We start from the raw sequence: 24,789 nt of genomic DNA, 5'->3' as shown, positions 1-24,789 counted from the left end.
AAAGCTTGGCTGTTAGCCTGCTCCTGACCAGGCTAACTTCACAGCTAAATTGCCATGGTAACTAAGCTAGGCTAGGCTTGCTTCAATTCTCTTTTGAGGAATCGGATAAGGCTAAACTTAGCCAGGGTGAACTGGCTAAACTAATCTTCAAGATAATTCACCTTTTGAGGAACCGACTCAGCTCTAATCCTGGCTAAATTAAGCCAGGATAGGTGGTAAAGCCAGGCTTTAGCTCTAATTCACCTTTTGAGGAACAGGCCCCTGGCAGATGACCTTGTTAGCTGACATGAAAGCACTCGGCATCAATCACGAGATGGCCATGGACCATTCCCGGTGGAAGAAAGCCATAGCGAGAACCCAGTCCAACCCAGCGGAGCCTGGAAAGCGGACTTTAAACAGATGATGATGATGATGAAACGATGTACTGTACAGACAGACAGACAGACGGATGGACGGACTGAGAAAGATATATTGATAAATGAATGATTGATAGATGTATTATTCAGCTTTGTTGATAAATTCTGTCCGGTTGCATGAAGCATCTTCATTTAGGATCTTTCTTTTAAAATGCATTTACGATTCATTTTGAAAACATACCAAGTTAACTATCAGAAAAACAAAGGTTTTGTGCTCCTGGACAGGTCTTTTAATCTAAGCCCCCTCCACAATTAGTAAACTGTATAAATGTTTATTGCTGCTTGAACTTGGTGAAACCCCAAACATCTGGTTACCTTGTAATTCCACTAGGAAGAGGTAGGATAGCTTGCTGCTAGCAGGCTAGTTTACAGATGATTATCTTCTAGTTTGTTCTGCGGAGAACTGAACCTGTGGTGTTTAGTTATGATCGATGGAGATCCAGGCTTTCATTTCACCCAAACACTACAGCAGATCTCACTCATTAACACAGAGAGGCTGGATAATTAATTGGTTAGGTCATCTCCAGTGATATTTTCCAGCTACTCAGGGTGTCATTCTTTTGCTCCCAGGGTCCTATTATAGTTAACAATAGTGTAGGCTTAAGCGTTGGGGGTTAGAGATGGTAGAGCAATTGAGAGAGAGAGAGAGAGAGAGAGAGAGAGAGAGAGAGAGAGAGAAACATTGTTGTAAATGAAAAATATTTGTATAACATTCAATATTCAATCATTTATTTGCCCAAACCAACTTACAGTTGATTTAGAATTAGTTTTTAAGTGCTCAGACAAGATAACAACACACAGTAAGAATGTGGAAGTAAAGCTTGCCATCAGTTGGCCAATAGTTCAGTTCCCTACTGTATATTCCTGTCTCAATGGCCTAGTGGTTAAGGCAATTTACACATGCTCTAATGTCTGATAGCGAGTCGCGGGTTCAATTACCGAGCCCGACGGTATTTCTGCTGTTTTCCATTGTGTATGACAATAGTATACTGAATTAGTCTCATGTCAATGACAACAACAAAAGATATATTTTAACAATGTTTATCTACAGTGAAAAAATGCTTTTAAATTGTGAAATTAAAATGTATCTCCAAGAGAGGCAGACCAAATAGAGGTGACCAGGAGGGGGTGCTGTAGCTGTAGTTGTCACTCCTCGTCTAGAACGTTTTTCAGCTTTAGTACGATGTCTGCCGGCAGCCCCAGTTTGACCAGTTCCTCTCTAAGCTGGAAGTGACAAACGAAAACAAAAAAACACAATGTTTTTGATAATGTGATACTTTTGTGTCGGTTACCTTTCATTTCAATTATCATTACAGTACCATAACCATTACTGTCCTGTCAAATAGTTTGCAAGACGTTCTGAGAGAGTATGTTAAAGATGTTAAAGACAACATGAAATGACAGATATATTCAGGGGCGGACTTAGGGATATGGAGGCCTCAGGCGAACCGCAGTATGGGCCCGTGGCTCAGTGTCACTAAGCCCGCCCTCAAGCCGGTTGTCTGCCCCCCCCCCAGACTTTTTAAAAGAGAGTATCACTAGATCAACTGATTATGAACCAGGGACTGAGAATCAACCTGGGGACCATTTGTGTTGTGTTGGGAGTGGGGGTATGAGTGTGGTGTGGGGGGAAAAGCTTATTAAATATTGACTGTTAAGGGCTTAATTCAATTTGTTAATTTGAGGTGAATTATTACTATTACTTTTATTATATACTGAGATATGCTAGTGGTCCAGAGCTAAAAAAAAAGATTGAGAACCACTGATCTATTCCTTTCCTATGGTTGCCCTTATTCTGTTCTCTTAACCTTCCTTATTAAACTCATGTTAACTGATTCATTGCAACTGTATGAGCAAGCAGAGACATGTGATTGATTATGGGCACATTTCCTAATAATGGTGACTCAACCAGACAATCCGGTACAGTTTCCCTTGAGATTCTAACTCCGATTTCTGTGGAAGTTCTTGACATCCGACTTCCCAGTAACTGATAACATTGATGCGTCAACTGATAACATTGATGCGTCATCATACATCATACTGTTTCTCAACTAGATGGATAAAATAAAATAAAATACAAATCTTCACTTTCCTACATTACTAAATGCATGGTCAGGGACCACATGCAATACCTTCACGGACCACCAGTGGTCCACGGACCACCAGTTGAAAACTCATGACTTTAGATGCATGGAATGTATGTGTACACTGTTTGTGGGACTGGAGTTTATCCAGACATAATATACATAAAGCGACAGTAAAAGTGTAAAACATTCCCACTCTCTCATTGATGAGAGAGCGAGAGCGAGACAGAGTGTTAGAGAGAGAGAGAGTCCATTCTAACCTTCCAACAAAAAACTATCAAATACCCTACTGCCATGGCGATTTGCATGTCAAAAACCCAAGGAAATAATTATGCAAATTTACATTAAAGGCTGACTTCACCCATTTTCAACCCATCTTCATATAATTGGTCCTCACTAATGCTGATGATATATGGTACCATTTTTGGTACGGTCTGTGTCTCAGAGGAGGGCTGTGGACAGTTCAGAAACCTGCCTACCAGTGAGCTAATAGAAACGGCAGGCTTTCTATTCCTGGAAGGTTCGCATGCTATAATAGAATAGAAGCCATTGTTCTCGTGTCAAAATAAAAATAAAAATTGAAATCTTGTTTGAAAAAAAAAAAACCCTGCCTAACGATGATGTCACTGGTAGGCGGGTTTCTGAAGTGTCCACAGCCCTCCTATGAGACAGACCCAGTAGAATTTTTTTAAACCATTTTATCATGATTATTAGTGAGGACCAAATATATGAAGATAGGTTGAAAATGTGTCCAATAAATATCTCTCTATCTCTCACTTTCTCTGTGTCTTTCTTTCTCCGTAACATTATCTCTCGTCTCCACCCTTCAACTACACATACCCACCAGAAGTGCACTTATTTCCTAGAATATGCCGTGACGTTCTGGGCAGCTCGGCTTGCAATTGGCCGGTGGCCTATATAGAATAGACCACTGCAGTCTGAACTGAGGGGGGCCACAAGTGAAGCTTATAAAATAAGCGGTCTTGTTGTGGCATTTTCACACAGGATTTTTGAGGGTTTATGTATATATCTTTTTAAATATTTGGGAAAATCTCATGAAGCACCCAGGCGGTCCCCTAACCTTGCCTAGTGCAAAGACCGCCCCTGAATATATTGTTCACACTCCTAGAACGTATCCATGGTCCCAATGGAGATATAATTAAAATACACAACATGTTTGTGTATTTTTACATCAGCAAGCCCCTATGAATAATCATGAATCATGATTTCATTCACTTATGTGCTTCGCATAGCTCAGTGTTCCTCCACACACACACATCTGTTTCTCTTTATGGAGTGTTTGGCCCCAAGTTTTTATTTTTTTTCAATAAAAGAGTACAGGACAAGTCATATCCAGGAATCAAAAGTGCTGCCATCTAGCCTTTAAGTTATCTATTCTACTTAACAAGAAGAAAGACAAAGAGTAGACTGCATAGCCATTTTACACCCTCTCTCTCTCTCTCTCTCTCTCTCTCGGGTCTCCTGCGTGGAAAGTCAACATCCTCACCACTAGCCTAAAGGGGAATTCCCACTGGGGAGATAATAGGCTTTTGGTCATCAGGTAGACGCTCTAAGCCACTCTGCTACTGTACACTTATCTGCTAAATTATCATGTGTTAGTTTGATTACAGTACCTTCGGCAACACAATATTCTCGATGTCTTCATCGGTTAAAGATGTCTCTGAGGAGAGCCCCACCCTCAGACCGATGACGTGACCTAAAGGTAAAATATAGGTACAAAATGAAGGTAAAATATTATTTAACTACATTTTTATCCCGCGATTTTGTAACCCTATTTTTTACACTCAGTGCCAATTGTCTATGTAATCCTGGGCACTACCTTCCCTCTGCCAACCTAGGGAGGCCAGGGCCGAGCTCATGCCTCCTTCAATGCATGAGAGCCAACTGACCTTCTTGTCACCTGACAGGGGAGAGTTTCCCTGGTTGGACGTAGCGTGTGGAAGGAACACGTTATTCCAACCAGTTCCCTTCCCCTCCATCAGGCGCCTCGGCTGGCCAGGGGGAGGCAGTATAGTGACCAGGATTACTGCATGTTTTTGTGAGGGTACCTACCCTAGGAGACACGGGGAGAACATACAAACTCCACACAGAAAGGCCCTTTCGCCAACCCCACCTAGGGTATGGGCACTGATGACGCGGAAGAGAGAAAACGCCCCCAGCGCCCCCTGCGGGAATCGAACCCAGGACCTTCTAGCTGTGAGGCAACAGCACTAACGACTGTGCCACCGTGCCCCCTAGAAGAAATATTAGTTCAGACAGGTATGACATTGTTGATGATGTGGGTAGAACCTTGGGTTCTATAGCTTATAGCTATTCTGTTCCATGAACGCCAAGCCTAGGCTGAGAAGGAGCGACTTTGTCGAGCCAGACATGGTCAAGCCATGGCTAAACGCACGCTCACGTCTTCCCCAGTAGACCATGCGGTGGAGCACAGATTTACTGATCCCGAAATGGAGCAGCCTTATGAGGAAGTAAATGAAATACTGCTGCTGTAATACAACAGAGAGAATACTTTGGGGGGCAATAGTGGATAGACTGAATGTGTCCCCAAAATATAGGCTATATTTACTAACCACTGCTCTTAACTTAATCTTCATAATGCAATCGTCATATAAAGAAATATAATTAATATAACTTATTATTCTTCATACTCACTGTAAGCATACTATGTAACAATCAGTAACATTTAGTAAAGTATAAATTATTACCAAAAAATATAAACATAAACAGGGGGTACAGTATCTGATTCTCCTAAAACATTTGAACCCCTGCAAACTTATTCTGGGGGAATCTTATCCAACAATAGCCGATCTACAAGCTCAGAAGTGAACCTGTCGCGTTGCGAGCTTGTAGATCGGCTAGATTGGCTGTAGGTGTTGGCTGTAGGTAACAAGTACCAAGTAACCTACAGTTGTAAGGTGCGTTTTACTAAGGTGTCAGACCGCTGTCTAATCAAAGACTCAGAGCACCTAGCCTGCTCATATCCAACATGACAGCCATGTAAACAAACACACCATGTCACCACGTTGCTCTCCAGAATGTTTTTGAAAACATTTGAAGTGAGAAATAGACGATGCAATAACAGTCAAATGATTCTATTTGATCCACTACACTTCCTTGTTTACCGTGGCGCAACAACGGTAAGAATACCAAAACGCTCGCCCCCAAACACAGTCGCCTCGGGGCAAATCCGGCGGTATATAGAATGGGGGCGAGCGTGTTTTGGGGCGAGTCTTCCGGCTACCTTATGGAATACTTTCATTTGTTTTCCGAGCCGACCGTGTCCGCCCAGCCCAATACTTAAGGAATACTTTAATTGCCGTAAGCAAGGAAATATTTTGTTTTGTTGTTACTTTTGGGTCAATTTATTTATTAAGTAGCCGTGTAATAAGTGGGATAATGTAATAAGCGGTGATTATCCACCTCCATTCCGCGTCTGTGGATAATCACCCTGTCGGGATTTATTTTTCAACAATGACCACCTAACCGTATCCCTTGTGTAATGACTGCCTTCTCTGTTATCATGACCAGTTACCCACAGTATACAACCCAAGGTCTACCAAAGTTCAACATCAACTAATTAGCTTCATTAATTAAAAAAATTGCCTCAAGCCTCTACAAGGTCGACGCTGGGTTCACTCTATGCCAAATGCACTGTGTTCTTAGAACCTAGGTAAGATGTCTTCCCCAGTGGCTCTGTGGTGGAAGCTGAATCAGGAACTGAGATGACTTCCACACTAAGTGCTCCATTGTGCTCCATTTTTCACAAAAAAAACGGGAGAAAAAAATATCATTTTATCACACTTACGAGATCCAGGGTTGTTGGTTGAGACATTTGTTTCGGGTGCCGGTGGGGTTGTTATGGGTGGAGATGTTGCTGTAGTAGTTGGTGTAGTGGTAGGTGTAGTAGTTGGTGTAGTGGTAGGTGTAGTAGTTGGTGTAGTAGTAGGTGTAGTCGTTGGTGTAGTAGTAGGTGTAGTAGTAGGTGTAGTAGTTGGTGTAGTAGTAGGTGTAGTAGTAGGTGTAGTAGTAGGTGTAGTAGTTGGTGTAGTAGTAGGTGTAGTAGTTGGTGTAGTAGTTGGTGTAGTGGTAGGTGTAGTGGTAGGTGTAGTAGTTGGTGTAGTAGTAGGTGTAGTAGTTGGTGTAGTAGTTGGTGTAGTAGTAGGTGTAGTAGTAGGTGTAGTAGTTGGTGTAGTAGTAGGTGTAGTAGTTGGTGTAGTAGTTGGTGTAGTAGTAGGTGTAGTAGTTGGTGTAGTAGTAGGTGTAGTAGTTGGTGTAGTAGTTGGCAGTGTGGTCGTCGGGGTTGTGGTTGTAGGTTCTGCAGGTGGAAATAATAAACATACATTTATTTTGAGCCTCCTCACACCAGATCTTCACTGATGGAATGTGAAATATGATACAGTGGTGAACATGTGTGGCTTCACGTACCATTTGAGACACTGACAATGACACAGCGAAGCTCTGAGTCATATATGGCTCCGCTGAGAAAACAAACACGTTTGAAAAACATGACTTTTGTTGAAAAATACAAAAATACATAATGTTTCTGCAACAGTGACATTTGTGTCACATGACTCCAGAGATAAAGTTTACACATTAGTTACACAGTTTGGACAAAATCTGTAGAATTACAGTAATAGCAATAACAATGTTTTGAAGAAAATGCGTAATGGCGGAAATTGTACATTTGTAAGTGTAGCCTAACTACAATTTCCAAGAAATCCAGGGGAAACATTTTTTTTAATCAGTTCAACTATTTCCTTTGTTTATTTTTGCAAGTGGAAGTTGATTAAGGTTATTTGCTGGGGTGTTGTGGTAATTGTGGAGTGCACTTATGACACACAAGCATGTGCAGCTCCATGCAGCAGTAACAACCAACAGGCAGAACGTGTGCATAATGACCCCAGGTGATGGAATAGACAGAATCATCATGACCTCAGCACAACCAAAAAAAAGAATTCCGGGTAGATAACACCATCAACGTTGCACTGGAGCAGTATTATTCATTAACCTTATATCTGGAAGAACAAGAAACTTAAATATGATATTGTTATTGACTATTGGAAATATAATTTTTAAACTACACAAAGCTAATGTGCTGGTCACTTTATTATTATTATATTTATATTATTATTTATTTATTACTATATTATTATTATATTTTGAAAATGCCATATATATTCTACACCAGAAATCCCTGTTTGTTTACAAACATTCAAACTTTCAGATCTGGTCTATACAGTAGATAATGTTATGCGGTAAGGTAATGTTATACTACAATAGGTTACATAATGTACTATGACTATGTATGGGGTTGCAGCAGTTGAGATAAAACAACATTGCTTTATCATAATGCTTTAGATGAATACATACTAAATAAATATGTAAATATATATATTTTAAAAACTAAAACAAATAAATAACAATTAAATAAATAAATAAAAAGGTAGCATAGTAACTGAATTTATGACACAGTAATACAGCACAATATAATACATTTTAAAAGGTTATATAGACACAGACATACCTCGGGGTAGCCTGAGCGACAAAGCAGACAGGGTGATGCTGTCCATTCTCTGACTGCGATGGCGTCCATCTCAGGGTGAACGGTCCCGGTCCTGACCCAGTCAGGTCCATGTTGTGGGGTCCACTGAACCACAGATTAGACACCCTACAAAACCACCAAAGATGGTCTTAATTTACATCTTCAGACTTTCAGAAACATCATAGGACAACAAAACGGGAACTAAATGACTTCAATTAGTAAATCAGATGTTCAGAAACCCTTTAGACTTACACTAAAGGACAACAAAAATTACATAATTTGGCACATTAGAAATTCAGACACCACATGCCAAGAAAAGACAATTCAAATGGCTTCATCTGGATGCTGCAAGAATGTAGACATGCCTGTCATTAGTGAAATTTGTACAGTAAGTTGGCAGTGGAATACTGCAGTGCTGACACACAAAATCACACACAATCACGCACCCACGCAACGCACGTTCTTACTTACGCACCACCAATTACAGTTTTTGCTTACTGTACTTGAGAATATCAGAGCTGATGGGAGATTTTGTTAGCGACTGTGAAAACACTGCGTTGGGTGGTTCATTGCTGAATGATCCAGTTTACTGCCATCAAACTAGAGGCCTCAGTCTTGTTCTGTTTTACTCACGTGGAGAATGCAGCCCTTGTGTTGATGGTGATTTCCAGAGTCTGACCAACAGGGGTGTAGAGCTGTGCTCTGTTAGCCGGGGTAGGAGACAGGAACCTGGGTAGATACTGTCCCTCTGTACAGCTGGGTACTGTTCCATCCACTGGGCACAAAGGGGAAATTAAGTTACTGTATGTCATATTATTTATGTTTTATTTAGTTTGGTCATGTATCTATGTTATTTATTAGCAGCTCCTATGAAAATGGACCTGCATGAGTGTGTTCATGTACATGAACTGAGGATTTAGTTTTGTACCCCTGACAAGAAACTGTAGAGGTATTTTGCTGAGAGCGTTGCTTGCAGTTCTACTGGTCTGAGATCCATCAGTTTGTGTGAGGGTGATAGACTGGTTGGGAAAGTCTTCCATATACAACTGGACGACGTAGCGATGACTGTTGCTGGTGGAGGCAGCATACGACAAAGTGCAAGACTGAAAAAAGAGAGAAGGGAGAAGAAAGGACACAAGGCTGGAGAAAAACTGTACAAACTAAATATATCAATAGATTAATTAATTGATTCGTTAATAGATTAATACAAATACATTCAGTTATTAATTAAAATTAGTATTAATATTAGATTTTAGAGTAAGTCCTTTTATAAACAATAAATTAATAGACTCACGGTTGAGATGCTGAGAACAGAAGGTGGAGTGCAGGGGTTACACTCATTTCCTGTACCAACCCTGCATCTAACCTGGTCTCCATCCGGATCGAATGCCAACAAGTTGAAGTTCCTCGCACAGTTAGAAGGGATTCTGAGAGACAAAGATAGAGAGTGTGAAAGAAAAGAATGAAGGAAAGAGACAGACAATGGGCCTCATTCACTAAGCTCGGGTCCACACATATTTGGTACTTTTCCGCAACATTTCCGCAACTCCCCACGTTCAGAGACTGATTCATCAATATTGTTTTGTCCGTGAATTTGGGCGGACATATGTTACAGGTCCCAGATTTGAGACCCATATGCAGATAAGGTTTACTGCTGGAAAGCCCTGGTAAGGCCTGTTAAAACAGGAATGAAAGAATTAAGACACAATGAGACGATCTTTCTCCAGTCAGCCTTCCTCAGCAGAATCCAGGCATATTTATTACTGCACAGACTGTATTACTTTTCTCTTTATATCTTGTCATTTTCTTCTTCTCATCACTAAACTTTTACATAGTCACAATATTCTTTCTTTTCTCACAATACTCTTTCTTTTCATTATATCACATTTCAATGGGTGTCACATTTAGTTATAATAACCACATTTCTTTAGTTACTTTTATCAGTTGCATCTGTTTCACCCAAAACACAAAAATGCAAGGAATGTCCCTTTAAATGTCTGTCATAGACAGAAGTGCCCACTGTATGGACATAACTAGCATCTTGCTATAACCATCAGATTCTAGGTATCAGGTAAGTATTTGTAGTGCATGACTGAGTTAAAATAATCAGGCTCTGGAAAAACGTTTTTAGCTTGCATGCTTAAAGTGCATTAGAATATACAAAACGTTTTAATTCAATAATACTGTTAATCAAAAGTTGTTCTTCTAAACTAATCTAAAGACAAAAATAGAATGATCTGGAGCCCAAAAACGAAGTCTGCCTTGATCACAAACAAAAACAAAGCAGGTCCACCATTTTAGGAGCACATGAAAACAACAGTTTGGACTGGGTCACAAACCCACTCAAATTGGACACATCACTTCATAAAAATCGATCTCAAATGAAACTAAGAACTTCACCAACAACTGTATTTAGTTTATGACACTTTGGTTTTGTACCAACCTGTTAAAACAGGAATGAAAGAATTAAGACACAATGAGACGATCTTTCTCCAGTCAGCCTTCCTCAGCAGAATGAGGAAGCAACGTCATTCCATTCAACATGTGTCTCTGAGAAATAATCGCCACACTGCCCCCTAGTGGTGGCAGCACTAGGAGAGTCCCACTGTGTGTAGTGTTACTTTGAAACCTTGGATTCAACCAAGAATAATTGTCCATTCTTATCCCTGCTGGTGCATATGAGAAACATTCTTTTCACAAAAATATAATCTTCAAAATAAAACAACATAAATGTGACCATACATTTTGTGTGCGTCACACGCTCCCCAACAAAAGAAAAATGGCTCCAGACATTCAACTCCTAAATTCAAGATATCAAAAATACATCAACTTCTCAATACCCAAAGGTAAGTGCAAGGTAAGTATGTGTGTTGTGTGTGCGTGTTTCCCCATAGGTTCAAGGTAAGTAGTGTATCCAGGTAGGTATGTTTGTGTAAGTTCAGAATCAGAATCAGTTTTAAGTTTGGGTGTTTGTGGCTGTGTCAATCAGTACACAAAGTGTGGTACACCGTATGGCATGGTTGAGGGGTAAGGTAGCATTGGGTATGGTATGGGATATGGTAGTCTGTTGAAAAGGGTGTGGTATGTCATGGGATGTGGACCCATCTCCCAGATTGGCGTTTCATAGGCTCCCACTGCGTTGGCCATGGTTTGGGGTTGGTAAGAGGGTTGGCCCAATGAGCCGTAGGTGAACATCTGGGGAGGCCTTCTGTCACGAGTGGACCTCCGTGGTTGTGGACTGCTGGTTTGATCACAGGTGGGTTGTTCACTGATTGACTGAGGGTCTACTGGTCCTTCGCTTTGCTGGTTCACATTCTCCTGCTCATCATCTGAAGGTATTGTATCGGCAGGTAACTGCTCCTGTAACTGCTCCTCTTCTCTGTTCTCTTCCACAGGCATTTCCACTCTCCCTCCCTGGATAGGATATCCTCTGGTTTCTCTTTCAGGTATGAGCAGTCTGGTTTGTTCAGATCTCTGAGTGTATGTTCCATGATTAGTGTTTCTCTGAGGCTCACAGCGGGGCTGTACTTGTGAACTGTCACGGTCTCTCATTACTGGCGCTCTCAGCCAGTATCGTGGTGCATCATCATCTGAATCTGAGGACTCACTGCTGGGCCCTTCATTCTGTCTCCTTGAATTTGACTGTCTGTTCCTTGTTCTCTGCTGGTGTTGGGGTTCAGGTAGGTCTCTAGGGGAGTCTCTCTTCCTTCCAGGTTGTGGTTGCGGGGGTAAGTCTAGAGGTAAGTCATTGACCACGTGGAGCAGGTTGCGGTGTAGTGTTCGGACCCTGTTACCACCGGTTTCCGGCGTAACCCTGTAAACAGGTCCATCAGCAATTCTCTCCTTCACAACATGGACCGTGTTTTCCCAGTATGATCTCAATTTACCGGGGCCCCCTCTCTTACTCAGATTACGTACCAGGACACGGTCACCTGGTTCAAGGACAACACCCTTCATGTGGCGGTCATAGTATCTCTTTCCTCGAGAACTTGACTGTTGACTATTCTCAGAGGCGAGTCGGTAAGCTTCCTTCATCCTTTGAGCCCACTTCTCGGCATAGCCTCTTGGAGAAGTGGCTTCCTCTTCATTTTCCAGGCCAAATATCATGTCCACGGGCAGGCGTGGGTGACGTCCATACATTAGATAGAAAGGCGAAAACCCTGTTGCCTCATGCCTGGTACAATTATAGGCGTGGACGACCTGCGGCAAGTGGTTTCTCCATCTTTCCTTCTCCTTTTCTCCCAGGGTTCTGAGCATTTGGAGCAATGTTCGGTTGAACCTTTCCGCAGGATTACCCTGAGGATGGTAGGGTGTGGTCCTGGAATGACCAACTCCACTGAGTTGTTGCAGGGTCTTGAAGAGTTTGTTTTCAAATTCTCTTCCCTGGTCGTGGTGTAATTTACTTGCGTACCCAAAGCGTGGAATAAAATCCTCAAAGAGTTTCTCTGCCGCTGTCTCCCCGGACTTATTTCTGGTGGCGTAGGCTTGGGCGTACCTTGTAAAATGGTCAATGACAACCAGAATGTATTCAAAGCCTCCCTTGCTTGGCTCCAAGTGGAGGTAGTCAATGGACACTAACTATAGGGGTGAGGTAGAGGTAATGCTTCCCATCGGTGCTCTGATGTGTGAGACAGGCTTCTTCTGCTTTATGCAGGGACATTTCCTTGTTACATAAGCTTCAACATCTTGCTTCATGTATGGCCAGTAGAACCGGTCCCTGGCTAGGCACAAGACCCTTTCTGTCCCCATATGGCCCATATCATCATGGAGGTGTCTCAACACCAGAGTTCGGTACTGGTCAGGCAAGACCAGCTGACTCCTCTGGCTTGTTCTCCGGTACAGCAGACCATCTTCCAGATGGAGTTTCTCCCATTGGTGTAGAAGCTTTCTTGCAAGACCACTAACTCCCTTTTTCATGTCATTGGTCAGTGTGTTGGCGGTCTCTTTCAGCCTGATGACTTGACTGATGGCCGGGTCATCTCGTTGAGATTTAATGAGCTCATCATGGGGGATGGTTGGGAGTAGCTCTGGTGACGGGGAGGTTGAGTTATCTTGTGACAGGTTCAGGACAGCGACATAAGCCACATCGTTCTGCTTGGCAGCATGACTGCCTTCCCACGTTGCCAGTATGATGTCTCTGGACAGCTCCTGTGTGCATGAGTCAACATAGTTGTTGATGTCTAATGGCATCCTAGACAAGGTGTCAGCATCCACATTAACCTTCCCCGGTCGATACTTGACTTCAAACCGGAAGTCCGCTAGCTCGCCAACCCATCGGTGGCCGACAGCATTGAGCTTAGCGGTGCTCAGCACGTAGGTTAATGGGTTGTTATCTGTATACACAACAAAGTGGGGCGCATAGAAGAGGTAGTCTCTGAACTTTTCGCATATGGCCCACTTTAAAGCCAGGAATTCAAGTTTGCCTGAATGAAGGTTGTAATTCCGCTCTGCAGGCGTCAGCGTCCTGGACCCGTATGCAATGATTCTGAGCTTCCCTCCCTGGCGCTGGTACAGCACCGCACCAAGACCTTGTTGTGACGCGTCCGTGTGCAGCACATAAGGGAGCTCGAAATCAGGGTACGCTAGTACTGGTGGGTTGGACAGAGTGTGGATGAGCTGGTCGAGGATTCTTTGGTGCTCTTCAGTCCACTGTATTGGGGTTCTGGATGACAGCTGGGCTCCTTTTCCCTTTTTCTGTCTGGGTTGAGGCATGGTGGTGACAGGGTTTTTGGATTGTAAGAGCTCATACATCGGCTTGGCAATTCTAGAGAAATCTTGAATGTACGTTCTGTAGTAGCTTAAAAATCCTAGCAGCTTCCGGACCCCTCCAACGGTGTTGGGGGTTTTACTCCTCAAGGCCTGGATGGCTTCCAGGTCTTTGGGGTCTAGCCGCACTCCATCAGCAGAGACCAGCTTCCCCACATAACGGACCTCTTTTCTGAAGAGCTCACACTTGGTTGGCCTGAGCTTTACACCGTGGCGTTGGAGAGCCTTCAGCACCTGTCTCAGTGACTCAACGTGATCTTCAAATGTCTTACTGTAGCAGAGGACGTCATCCAAGTATGGGATGCAACATTCGTCTCTCAAGGAGTCAAGCATTTCCTCCATGCTTCTCTGAAAAGCAGCTGGGGCGTTCGAAAGCCCAAAGGGGATGCGCACCCACTCGTACAAACCCCATGGAGTGATGAATGCTGTCATATGTCGCGACCCCTCTGCGATGAAGCCTTGATGATAGGCTTTTCCCTGATCCAAAATCGAGAACAAGTTGTACCCACCCAACGTGTCAATGAGGTCTTGAATACGGGGAAGTGGGTGTCTATCTGGGACTGTCTTTTGGTTCAGGAGCCTGTAATCAATGCATAGCCGCAGGCTTCCATCCTTCTTGCGGACACAGACCACTGGAGCGGAGTATGGAGATTTGGACTTCACAATCCACTTCTTTGCCAGTAAGTCTTGGATGTACTCCTTAACTTCCTTGTACAGTGGTTTGGGAATTGCAGCATAGGTTCTCTGTACTGTGATGTCATCCTTCAGGGTTATTCCCATTTGGAGGCTTGGAATGCACCCCATGTCATTTTCATCCTGAGCAAACGCACTTGACTCCTCATAGAGCATTTGTTTCGCTACTGCTTGATGTTCATTGCTTAGGTGGCTTAAATCAACAGGGGGAGACCACCGCTTGTATGGTTGTTCTTTTTGGTCACTGTTATCTTCATTGACAGGAACAGGTAAGTCAACATTGTTGATCTCGACACTATCCATCTGATCCGTCTTCACGATCTTGTCGATCGACTGGATCCTGCCCAACATTGTGAAGTTGTTCAATGTCACGTTGTGTTGGGTGTGGTTACCCACGGGAATCTCCACATAGGGCTGTCTGACATGGTGGACCTCGACCAAGCCATCACCAATATCTAGCTCCTCCAGTCTCAGGTCTGGATGGTTGACCTCGAACAGTGCCACAGAGGAGGTGAAATCAGCCGGCACCTTGCACTTGATGCGGGCAACATGGCCTGGGCGGACGACTATGTCTTGACGACCAACTCTCACCACTGCATGGTGCTGGTTGGATTCCTGGGTCTGTATCAAGTTCACAATTGTCTCTGCTTGGTCATTTTCAATCTGCATGGCCTCTCTCAGCAACTTGCCAATAACCGCAACAACTTCAATTTCGCCCTCCTGCCCTAGGATGAGCTCTTGAATGACGTTGAAGCCCAATATCGGCCTCCCGAGGCTCACACGGCTGACCAAGAAGGGTACTCTGATGGCGAGATTTGGATCATCGTTGCCAGGTAGATTAAAGGTGAGTTCCACCCAGCCATCGTATGGGATCTGTCCTCCATTGGCTGCTGTGACATCCAATTCTCTGCTTCCTATGAGTTCACTGAGAGGGCGCACTTGCTGTTGGGGTAGGTATTTGTGTTTCCATGGCTTGTCAATAATACTAACTTGGGCCCCAGAGTCTAGAAGGACAGTCACAGCATGTCCACTTAGATTGCATTTCAATAAGCATTTCTTTCCAATTAGCTTAGCTACTCGCTGTGATGGTGACTTGTCATCAGCTGATGAGTGGGAAGGGGCGGCGAGATTGTGATTGAACTGCTCTGGTACTGGTTTTCTTCTGTCTGGATGAGACTGAAGGCTGGTGCCGGTCACAGGTTGTCTCTCTGCTGTGACCGGGGGGAGTTTCCCGATGGCTTGGGTCTCTTCAGGCAACCGATAGCACGGTGTCCATCTTCTCCACAGGCGAAACAGTGGTTGCAGTTGGGACGGCCATTTGTAACACAATTAAGGCAGCCATATGGTCTCTCTTTCCTTACTTGTCGACTTTGGCTCGGTATATTGGAACACTGGCAGGTGGACTGGGGCTGAGGCTCAGGTGTTGATGGCTTTGCTGCAGCTTTTGACTGTAGGGCGGTTACTACTTCCGTCAGAGCCTGTACTTGAGCGCTTAGCTGATGGATGAGCTCATCTTTAACTTTTGTGTCAGGGGCAGGCTTTTCTTTGTTCACTTCACTGGTGGTGACTTCACCACTGTGAGCTTGAGCTGTCTTGGGGCGAGTACTGCGTCCCAAGCGTCGTTTCCTCTCACTCTCTTCACTTGTTGTTTTGTTAACTTGTCTGAGCAGTGCATCATCGGTGACTGTAGGGTTTGAGAGGAGGGACTTTAACTCCCACCTGATGTCATCATGCTTCTCATTCAGGCCCTGACAGACTGTGCGAAGGAAGACATTCTGTGCTGTTTGTGCTTCGTACTTGATATCAGAGTCGGTCTATTTTGACATGAAGATCACTTTTTGTTTGAGCCCCATCATCCTGTAGAGGAACTGCTGCGGTGATTCATGATCATGCTGTTTGGCACTTATCAGTTCCTGGAACAGTTCAGTACTGCTTTTCTCTCCTAGGTGGGATTGTAAGAAACTCTTCAGCTCGCTTATGGTCATGTCATCCTTGCTGGAGAGCATATCCTTGAAGTTTCCAGGCTTTATAATGCGAAACACTGCTCGTATGATTTCACCCTCAGTGTGCATTTCTCTCAGTCCTTGATCAATCTGCTTGCTGATATTGCTGTAGGTTATATCGGATGCATTATCGCCAATCTGTCCTCCATGTACCTTGAATTCCTTCTTCTGGAGGAAAGGGAGGTCTTTGAGGGAAATCATGCTTTCAGCATGGTGAGTGGGATGTTGGTTATGGTTGGGAGGGGGGAATGTTATGACATGTGGACTGCGGGACTGGTGAGTGTCAGTGGGTTGTGTGTCAGTTATGGTGTGTAGAGTATGTAAAGCCCCACCCTGTTTAACTTTTTGGCGCAAATCATCATAGGTAGACATCAGCTTACTTATTTGTAATTCAAGGGCATCAGTTTGAGCGGCCAAATCAAATGGTGCAATGTCAGAGTGTGTATCTGCAACATGTGTGTCAGTGTGGACACCTTCAGATAAGTGTGATGAAACATTAGCATCAGAAACAGCATGTGGGTTAGTGTGAACACTCTCAAAAACATTAGCATCAGATACAACATGTACATCAACATCTGCTCCAACTCCTGTTGTAACATCACTCTTAGTACGCATAGCAATAATTTCGTCAATAATCTTTTGCATATCTAATAACTGTGATATGCCCTGATCATCTAACTCTAGCAGAGTGGCGCTCTCCATGTAAGCACACACATAATCAATACAGCTCTCTTCATCCTGGTTGACCAACTTAGCTTGAGTAGGCTCTTGTGAGATGCACTTGGCAAGCTGTAGCAGTTCATCTGAAGAAAGGTTGAAAAGCTTTTTCTTTATGGTCCAGGTCAGCTTCTTCCTCTCGTCTGCCATCGTGAACATCAATCAGACACCCTCAGCTCGTGAAGTCCTTGCTCTGGCAACAGTCAGACGCTCTCGACTCTCACAGCTGCTGGCTCTGATGATGAAGCACCCTGGCCCACAGGTTCAGAAATCACTAGATCGACGTCCAACTCCGACCAACAGGTGGCGCCGATCCCGGACGAGCCCCCACAAATCTGTTACACGTCCCAGATTTGAGACCCATATGCAGATAAGGTTTGCTGCTGGAAAGCCCTGGTAAGGCCTGTTAAAACAGGAATGAAAGAATTAAGACACAATGAGACGATCTTTCTCCAGTCAGCCTTCCTCAGCAGAATCCAGGCATATTTATTACTGCACAGACTGTATTACTTTTCTCTTTATATCTTGTCATTTTCTTCTTCTCATCACTAAACTTTTACATAGTCACAATATTCTTTCTTTTCTCACAATACTCTTTCTTTTCATTATATCACATTTCAATGGGTGTCACATTTAGTTATAATAACCACATTTCTTTAGTTACTTTTATCAGTTGCATCTGTTTCACCCAAAACACAAAAATGCAAGGAATGTCCCTTTAAATGTCTGTCATAGACAGAAGTGCCCACTGTATGGACATAACTAGCATCTTGCTATAACCATCAGATTCTAGGTATCAGGTAAGTATTTGTAGTGCATGACTGAGTTAAAATAATCAGGCTCTGGAAAAACGTTTTTAGCTTGCATGCTTAAAGTGCATTAGAATATACAAAACGTTTTAATTCAATAATACTGTTAATCAAAAGTTGTTCTTCTAAACTAATCTAAAGACAAAAATAGAATGATCTAGAGCCCAAAAACGAAACTAAGAACTTCACCAACAACTGTATTTAGTTTATGACACTTTGGTTTTGTACCAACCTGTTAAAACAGGAATGAAAGAATTAAGACACAATGAGACGATCTTTCTCCAGTCAGCCTTCCTCAGCAGAATGAGGAAGCAACGTCATTCCATTCAACATGTGTCTCTGAGAAATAATCGCCACACTGCCCCCTAGTGGTGGCAGCACTAGGAGAGTCCCACTGTGTGTAGTGTTACTTTGAAACCTTGGATTCAACCAAGAATAATTGTCCATTCTTATCCCTGCTGGTGCATATGAGAAACATTCTTTTCACAAAAATATAATCTTCAAAATAAAACAACATAAATGTGACCATACATTTTGTGTGCGTCACACATACACTCAAACTTATGTCTGCTCAGAAGCAGACTTATATGCCTCAAACCATATTTTATTAGAATGCCTTATTCTTCATGCGAAATCAATTAAAATAGTGCCCAACCTCAAATAAAATATTTATGTGCCCAACATTACTCAACAATTATAAAAACAAAAGGAAAAAGATGTCGAACTAGATGAAGTGCTCCTCGGAGCACAGGTCTCCGCCAGGTCAGGTACGTTATTGTGGCCTCCTGGTGGCGCTATAATAGGCCAATGTGAAAAGAGTGCCTTTTATTCTTAGGCCTTTCACGGCAATCGGACACTGCATTCATGATTTGAGTCATTTTGTTCCGAAAATGTGTTTTGCTAAATTAGACCTGCTGGTGGCGCAATAACAGGCCAATGTGAAAAGTGTGGCATTTCTTCCTCGGCCTAGAGGGAATGTGCGTGTGAAATTTCACAGAAATCGCAAGCTGCGTTCATGGTTTGAGGCATTTCGTTCAAAACGTACCAATCCTGCAAACTTTGGAAGCCAACCTTAGCCAATGAGTATGGAATATGGGAAATGGGACAGATCTGTGTTGATCACATGACTATAGAGATACTGTGTACCTACTTGATCTTGAACTTGAATGACGTTTGGATAAAATCTGTAGGAGTAATATAAAAAAAATAGGTTTTGCACAAATCGGCCTCCTGGTGGCGCTATAACAGGCCCATGTGAAAAATTTGGGGCAGAGGTTCTGAATTGGCATCCAGGGAGTGTGTGTGCACAGTTTCACAGCGACCGGTCCATCGGTGCCGGAGATTAGCTGCTAACGGACGGACAGGACCGGACACACACACACACACACACACACACGGACGGACGGAGGGACGGACAGACAGGGTGCAAAACATACTCTCTCGCCATGCCTTTCGGCCTGGCGGAGACAACAATCTATTGCTTGGATGTATATTATAGACATGATGCAAATTCAACCGATTTTTATGTATTTTCAGTTGATGCATTTAGACCTGTAATTAGATCTCTCTGCGTGTTTGACGTTTCTGTAAGTGTGGCCACATGCATCATGTTGCAGGAGGTAACAGGCACACCTCCAATGTCTGCGATCTGGACCATCCAGTGTTCCTGGATTCCAGCGTCTTTATGTTACCTCTTTACTTCCTTCTACAGGTGTGCGGTGGAGAGTATCCTTTCATCCTGCATCACAGTGTGGCATGGAAACTGCTCGGCTCTGCACAGAAAATCCCTGGAAGCGGCCTACCCGCCATCAGTGACATTTTCACCAGCAGGTGCAGGAAAAAGGCTACCAGCATCATGAGAGATGCCCCCCACCCAGCACACGGTCGGTTTGCCCCTTCTCCCTTTGGGCAGGAGGCCGCGTAGTATTAAAGCCAGAATCACAGGCTAAAGAATAGCTTCTTCCCTGAAGCTGTGAGAATGATTTACTCTAGACCATGAACTGTGATTATTGCACTAGTGATCTGATCTGTAAGATTACTCATGAACTCTGCACTATGAACTGAACTGAACACATGTTTTTTTTTAATGTAGCTGTTTTTTAATACGGTTGCATCATTTTAGGGGGCAGGTGCAATTTTAGAGGGCAAGTGCAATTGCTTTATTTGCACTATAGAGTATTTGCGACTCGCTTCCATACCAGGTTATGTAGGCTACAGTATTTACGACCAGGCCCAATTAGAGAGAGTGAGATTCATAATAATAATAGGCAGGCTATAAATGCTATTACTGAGTATAAGAACAAAAGGGAAGAGTTCTATGTTACCGTAGTGACGGTATGATGGTGGTCTGAGGAGATCTGTTGGCTTTCCCAGTGTCAGATCTGGTCCTGAGGTCCACCAGCGTTACAGCTCTCCAGTTCACAATGCCATTTATGTTAGTCATCCAGTCGCCCCCTGCTAATCTGTGGAAGATAAGGTTATAGTTGTGGGGTTTGGTTTAAAAACCAAAGTTGTAGCCTACTGTAGGCTATTTATATATTTTTTGGGGGGGGGGCTTTTATGACTTTATTGATATATATGTTACAGGGAAATTGGAGAACCAGGGAAATTGGAGAAGGAGCACTCGTTTTCACCGCCCCCCCAAGCAATTCTGTAGAACCAACACTGAAGGCAATGCAAGCCACGAGGCTTCCCAACCACAGTGCACTAACACATATGGCCCCGACCACACACACACACACACACACGTGCGCGCGCACGCACGCACACACGCTCATGCTTTCAATGTGGTTTATTGAAAGCATGACTGTTAACTCTTTGACTGTGGACGACGCGATAATGCGTCAAGTGCTACTTTGTCCAGTTGGCCGTCGACGCGTTCGACGCGCTGGACGCGCGTTCATTGTTTAATCTCTGATTGCGCTATGCTGCTTAATATTCAATGTTATTTTCGAGTTCCACTTACTTCACCCACATCTGCATCCGGTTTCATGACCTGGATTCCGTTTCCGGTTTTAGATTTTTTTCCCCGGTCATTTTCGTCCAAAATAGGTAAACAAACGGTTTTTCACACGGTATAACAGACAAACGGACAGGTTCTCTTCTATAATCTATGGTCTGGGTGAGGATCAGTCATCGCCGTCGTGTATCACATCGTAATTTTGGCCGATCAGACAATCTGGGACTACGTCACATCCGTTTTCATGTTTTTCCCTGTCTAATCTCCCAAGAAGGGTGACAGTGACCCAACGACCTGATCAAGCTGTCATGTGCTGCTCTCTAGTGGCGGATTTGTGCTGTGCCTTTAAATTATGTGTCTTTAAATTATTTTCATGAAAAAAAATCAAAATATAAAAATCAAAAAACACGAAAATTGCTGGCACTGGGGGAGTACTTTATGAAAATACTCTGTGTTCTGGCTTTTAACATTTGTTTTAGTTTATCCCTGACACACACACACACACACACACAAACACACACACACATGGATAGTGATCCATGAAAAGATCTATTCTCTCCCTATCGGTTTAAAACTCGGACGGCGCTGATTCGACTAGCAGAGCATCGGCCGGTTGGCGTGGGCACTCGCGCCCGGAGGCGCTCGGGCGTGCCTCCTCGGACTCAAGCTCTGCTAAGTTGGCGCGCCTCCGTCATGGACAATAACTATTATCACGTGTGCGTGTGAACGCGTGTTCAGCGTTCCCCTAGCGTAGCTTCCTGGTTGCTATGTGGGGGGAACAACAAAAACCAGGTCCGCCTCGCATCCAGGCCCCGCCTCGCGGCGCCGCCTCCTCCTCTTCATCCTCCTCCTCCTCTTCATCCTCCTCCTCCTCCTCCTCCTCATCATGCCGCCTTGCATCAAAGCCCCGCCCCGCCTCGCGGCGCCGCGTCCTCCTTCTCCTCCTCCTCCTCCTCCTCCTCCTCCTCCTATTCCTCCTCGCGAGCCTCACGTAAAAAACCCTGTCTCGAAAAGACCCGCCTCGCCCCGAAGCCCCGCGCCTAAAAACGAGCGCTCCGTTTTCAATTTCCCTGGTTCTCCAATTTCCCTGTGACATATATATTGAATGGGGAGATGAGGAGTGACATGCAGCAAAGGCCATCAGGCTCGGGACTCAAACCTGCGACGCGCTGTCAGGCTACATTGAGCCTAGGTGCCTGGACCGCTATGCCAGCCGTCCAGGGCAATTCTTATATTCTTATACTGACTCAGATAAAGCATTTGAGAAACAAAACTTGAACCTAAATATAAACAAATTCGTAAATTATATAACACAGGATCTACTAGTATCAGTTACCACATGACATCTCAATGGACAAACTGCCTGTTTCAGGGATTTAACCTATATAGACTAATAATTTTTTGCTGTGTCATGCATCCCTCTTCACTCACTCCATCTGGAAGGGAACGTTGCTGTTAAGCAGTCGTTTCATGATTCCTTCTCGTTGACACCACTCTGTGGCGCTCTGCACCGTGTACGTTCCCAGGGCTGTCTGACTGCCACACGACGACCCGCTACTGCATTCCCATGTGTCAGGATCTAAGCATGAACGAGAGCCTGTCTTGTACCGCAGGACCACCTGTAATTATAATAATTACCATGATGACATAAACTTTAGATATTACATGATGAACACTCCACTGGGAACGATGTACGAAAACAAATTTCACCCACTTTTTTACCTTGTAAACCTGTAATGTGACAATAAACTGATTCTGATTCTGTTCTATCTGTTTACAGTAAGTTGTTAGGACACAGAAGTAATACATTTAAAAAGTTTCACTCATTCAGCAAAAAACTGAGAAGAAGGGAGAAGGTCAGATCAGTGATTCCCAACCTGTGGCCCGAGGCCCATTGGTGGGCCATCAGGATATTGCAAGTGGGTCCCCAAATAATTGGCAAATCACTAAGATTTTATATTATAGCATCAATATCTGTTCTGCAGCCTGTGAATGATCCGAGCACCACCGAAGAAGAGTACACCCAGAAATCATGTGATCACAACAACAACAAAAAGATCCCCTGCTTCCATGTTAAAGGGTTTACAAAAGTAAAATTTTCTCGGATTTCTGTTGTTTTAAAGTGTTTTTTGTTTTACAAGCCACATTCAAACGGCCATAGCTCTGGAATGGAGGATCGCGGCCGGCTATTTTTTTCCCCCCCGACGCTACCTGATCTCCGTGCGTGCAACGAGCCCCTGTCCGTGAGGACGGCGGTCATGTACAGTATCTCTATAGTCATGTGATCAACACGGATCTGTCCGATTTTCCATGTTCCATCCTGATTGGCTAAGATTAGCTTCCAAAGTTTGCAGGATTAGTTCGTTTTGAACAAAATGAAAATGTGCACGGACATTCCCACTAAGCTAGGCTGAGGAAATGGCACTTGAAATTTTTCAAATCAGCCTCATGGTGGCGCTATAACAGGCCAATCCGCGTTTTTACCTATAACTGCACCAATCTGCGTGAAACTTTGCATGCACACTCCCCAGAGGCCAAGGAAAAACCTTTGCCCTGCATTTTTTACATCTGCCTTTTAGAGCACCACCAGGAAGCTGACTTCTGTAAAACAGTACTTCCAGCCAAATGCCAGATTTCATTCTTATCCACCCAGGCAAGCAAATCAACTACATGTCCCACTATATACCACCACCAGGGGGCAGTTCGCCATAAAATATAATGGTGTTTCACTATGGAATGCCCACTTCCATCTTAGTACCACATCCTCCCTACCTACCTACAAAAGAAGCCTAATACGAAATTGAATACCTGAATGGGTAACTAGATGATTAGGCATCCATATTGTCACGTATGGATTTTCTAATTCTCGTATGTACTTTATATTTATTGTTTGTCCTATTTTCTTTATCACATGTTTTTATATTTTTTGTTTTTTGATTGTTTCTTTTTATTTTATTTTATATCAAATAATTCATTTGTACGTAATGTAAAATGGTGAGGTAGCCCCCTAGGTTTTCTTACCTCACCGGCACATCAAACAATTATTTTGCTATTACACCTTCAGATTCTGTCTAAAAATCCCACAAATCGGTACACAGTATCTCCAGTTATGTGATCAAGACGGATGTGTTCGATATTTCATATTCCATCCTAATTGGATAACATTGGCTTCCAACGTTTACAGGATAAGTCTGTTTTGAACAAAATGCCTCAAATCATGAACGCAGCGTGCGATTTGCCGTGAAAGGCCTAAGAAGAAATGGCACCCTTTTCACATTGGCCTATTATAGCACCACCATTAGGCCACAATAACCTACATGACCTGCCGGAGAACTGTGCTCCGAGGAGCACTTTTTCTAGTTTGTACAATGAAGTCACAAAATAAACACATTTACAGTAGTGTGAAATAATGAAAACAGAATTAATTACCTACCGAGACAGATCCATCTGGGTTTGGGTCCTCTGGGTCAAAGGTTATGACCGTTCCATAAAAGTGGGTCGCCTGAGCTCCACAGAGCAACAGCAACAGGAATGGTGTTGAAAAGAGACACATGCTTTGGTGAGTGAGTGTAGTGAGTGAATGTAGCTGTGTTGTCTGTGTTGTAGCCCCAACACAGACTGTTTTTGTAGGCCTACTGTAGCCTGGTATGAGGAAGTTTCTGTTGAACGACAGAACACCCAAGCCACAAACCATTTGCGGTAACGGGGAACACCTGAGATGCCTAACAGCAAAGGGCTCTTGTTTTCCGGCCGCTCAAATCTTTGCTTCTGGGGAT

The 24,789-nt window shown here is 43.6% G+C and overlaps 1 protein-coding gene across 1 annotated transcript; it reads right to left on the bottom strand.

Annotated features, from left to right (window-relative positions):
- Positions 1 to 1,527: 1,527 nt before the first annotated feature.
- Positions 1,528 to 24,566, bottom strand: LOC308088694 (uncharacterized protein; the record flags this gene model as incomplete). The annotated part of the gene is made up of 11 exons (XM_080433244.1): positions 1,528 to 1,640; positions 4,135 to 4,217; positions 6,330 to 6,839; positions 6,950 to 7,002; positions 8,049 to 8,192; positions 8,700 to 8,841; positions 8,995 to 9,169; positions 9,361 to 9,493; positions 20,379 to 20,516; positions 22,445 to 22,632; positions 24,447 to 24,566. 11 exons carry the CDS (start codon positions 24,564 to 24,566, stop codon positions 1,563 to 1,565), a joined length of 1,764 nt encoding a protein of 587 aa, XP_080289370.1. The 3' UTR covers positions 1,528 to 1,562.
- Between the last annotated feature and the right edge of the window lie 223 nt (positions 24,567 to 24,789).

This window comes from Gymnoscopelus braueri (assembly GCF_963280865.1).
Source record: "Gymnoscopelus braueri genome assembly, chromosome: 7".
Taxonomy (NCBI): Eukaryota; Metazoa; Chordata; class Actinopteri; order Myctophiformes; family Myctophidae; genus Gymnoscopelus; species Gymnoscopelus braueri.
Note: the sequence above shows the minus strand (reverse complement) of the source record. Positions and strands in the feature narration are given on the sequence as shown.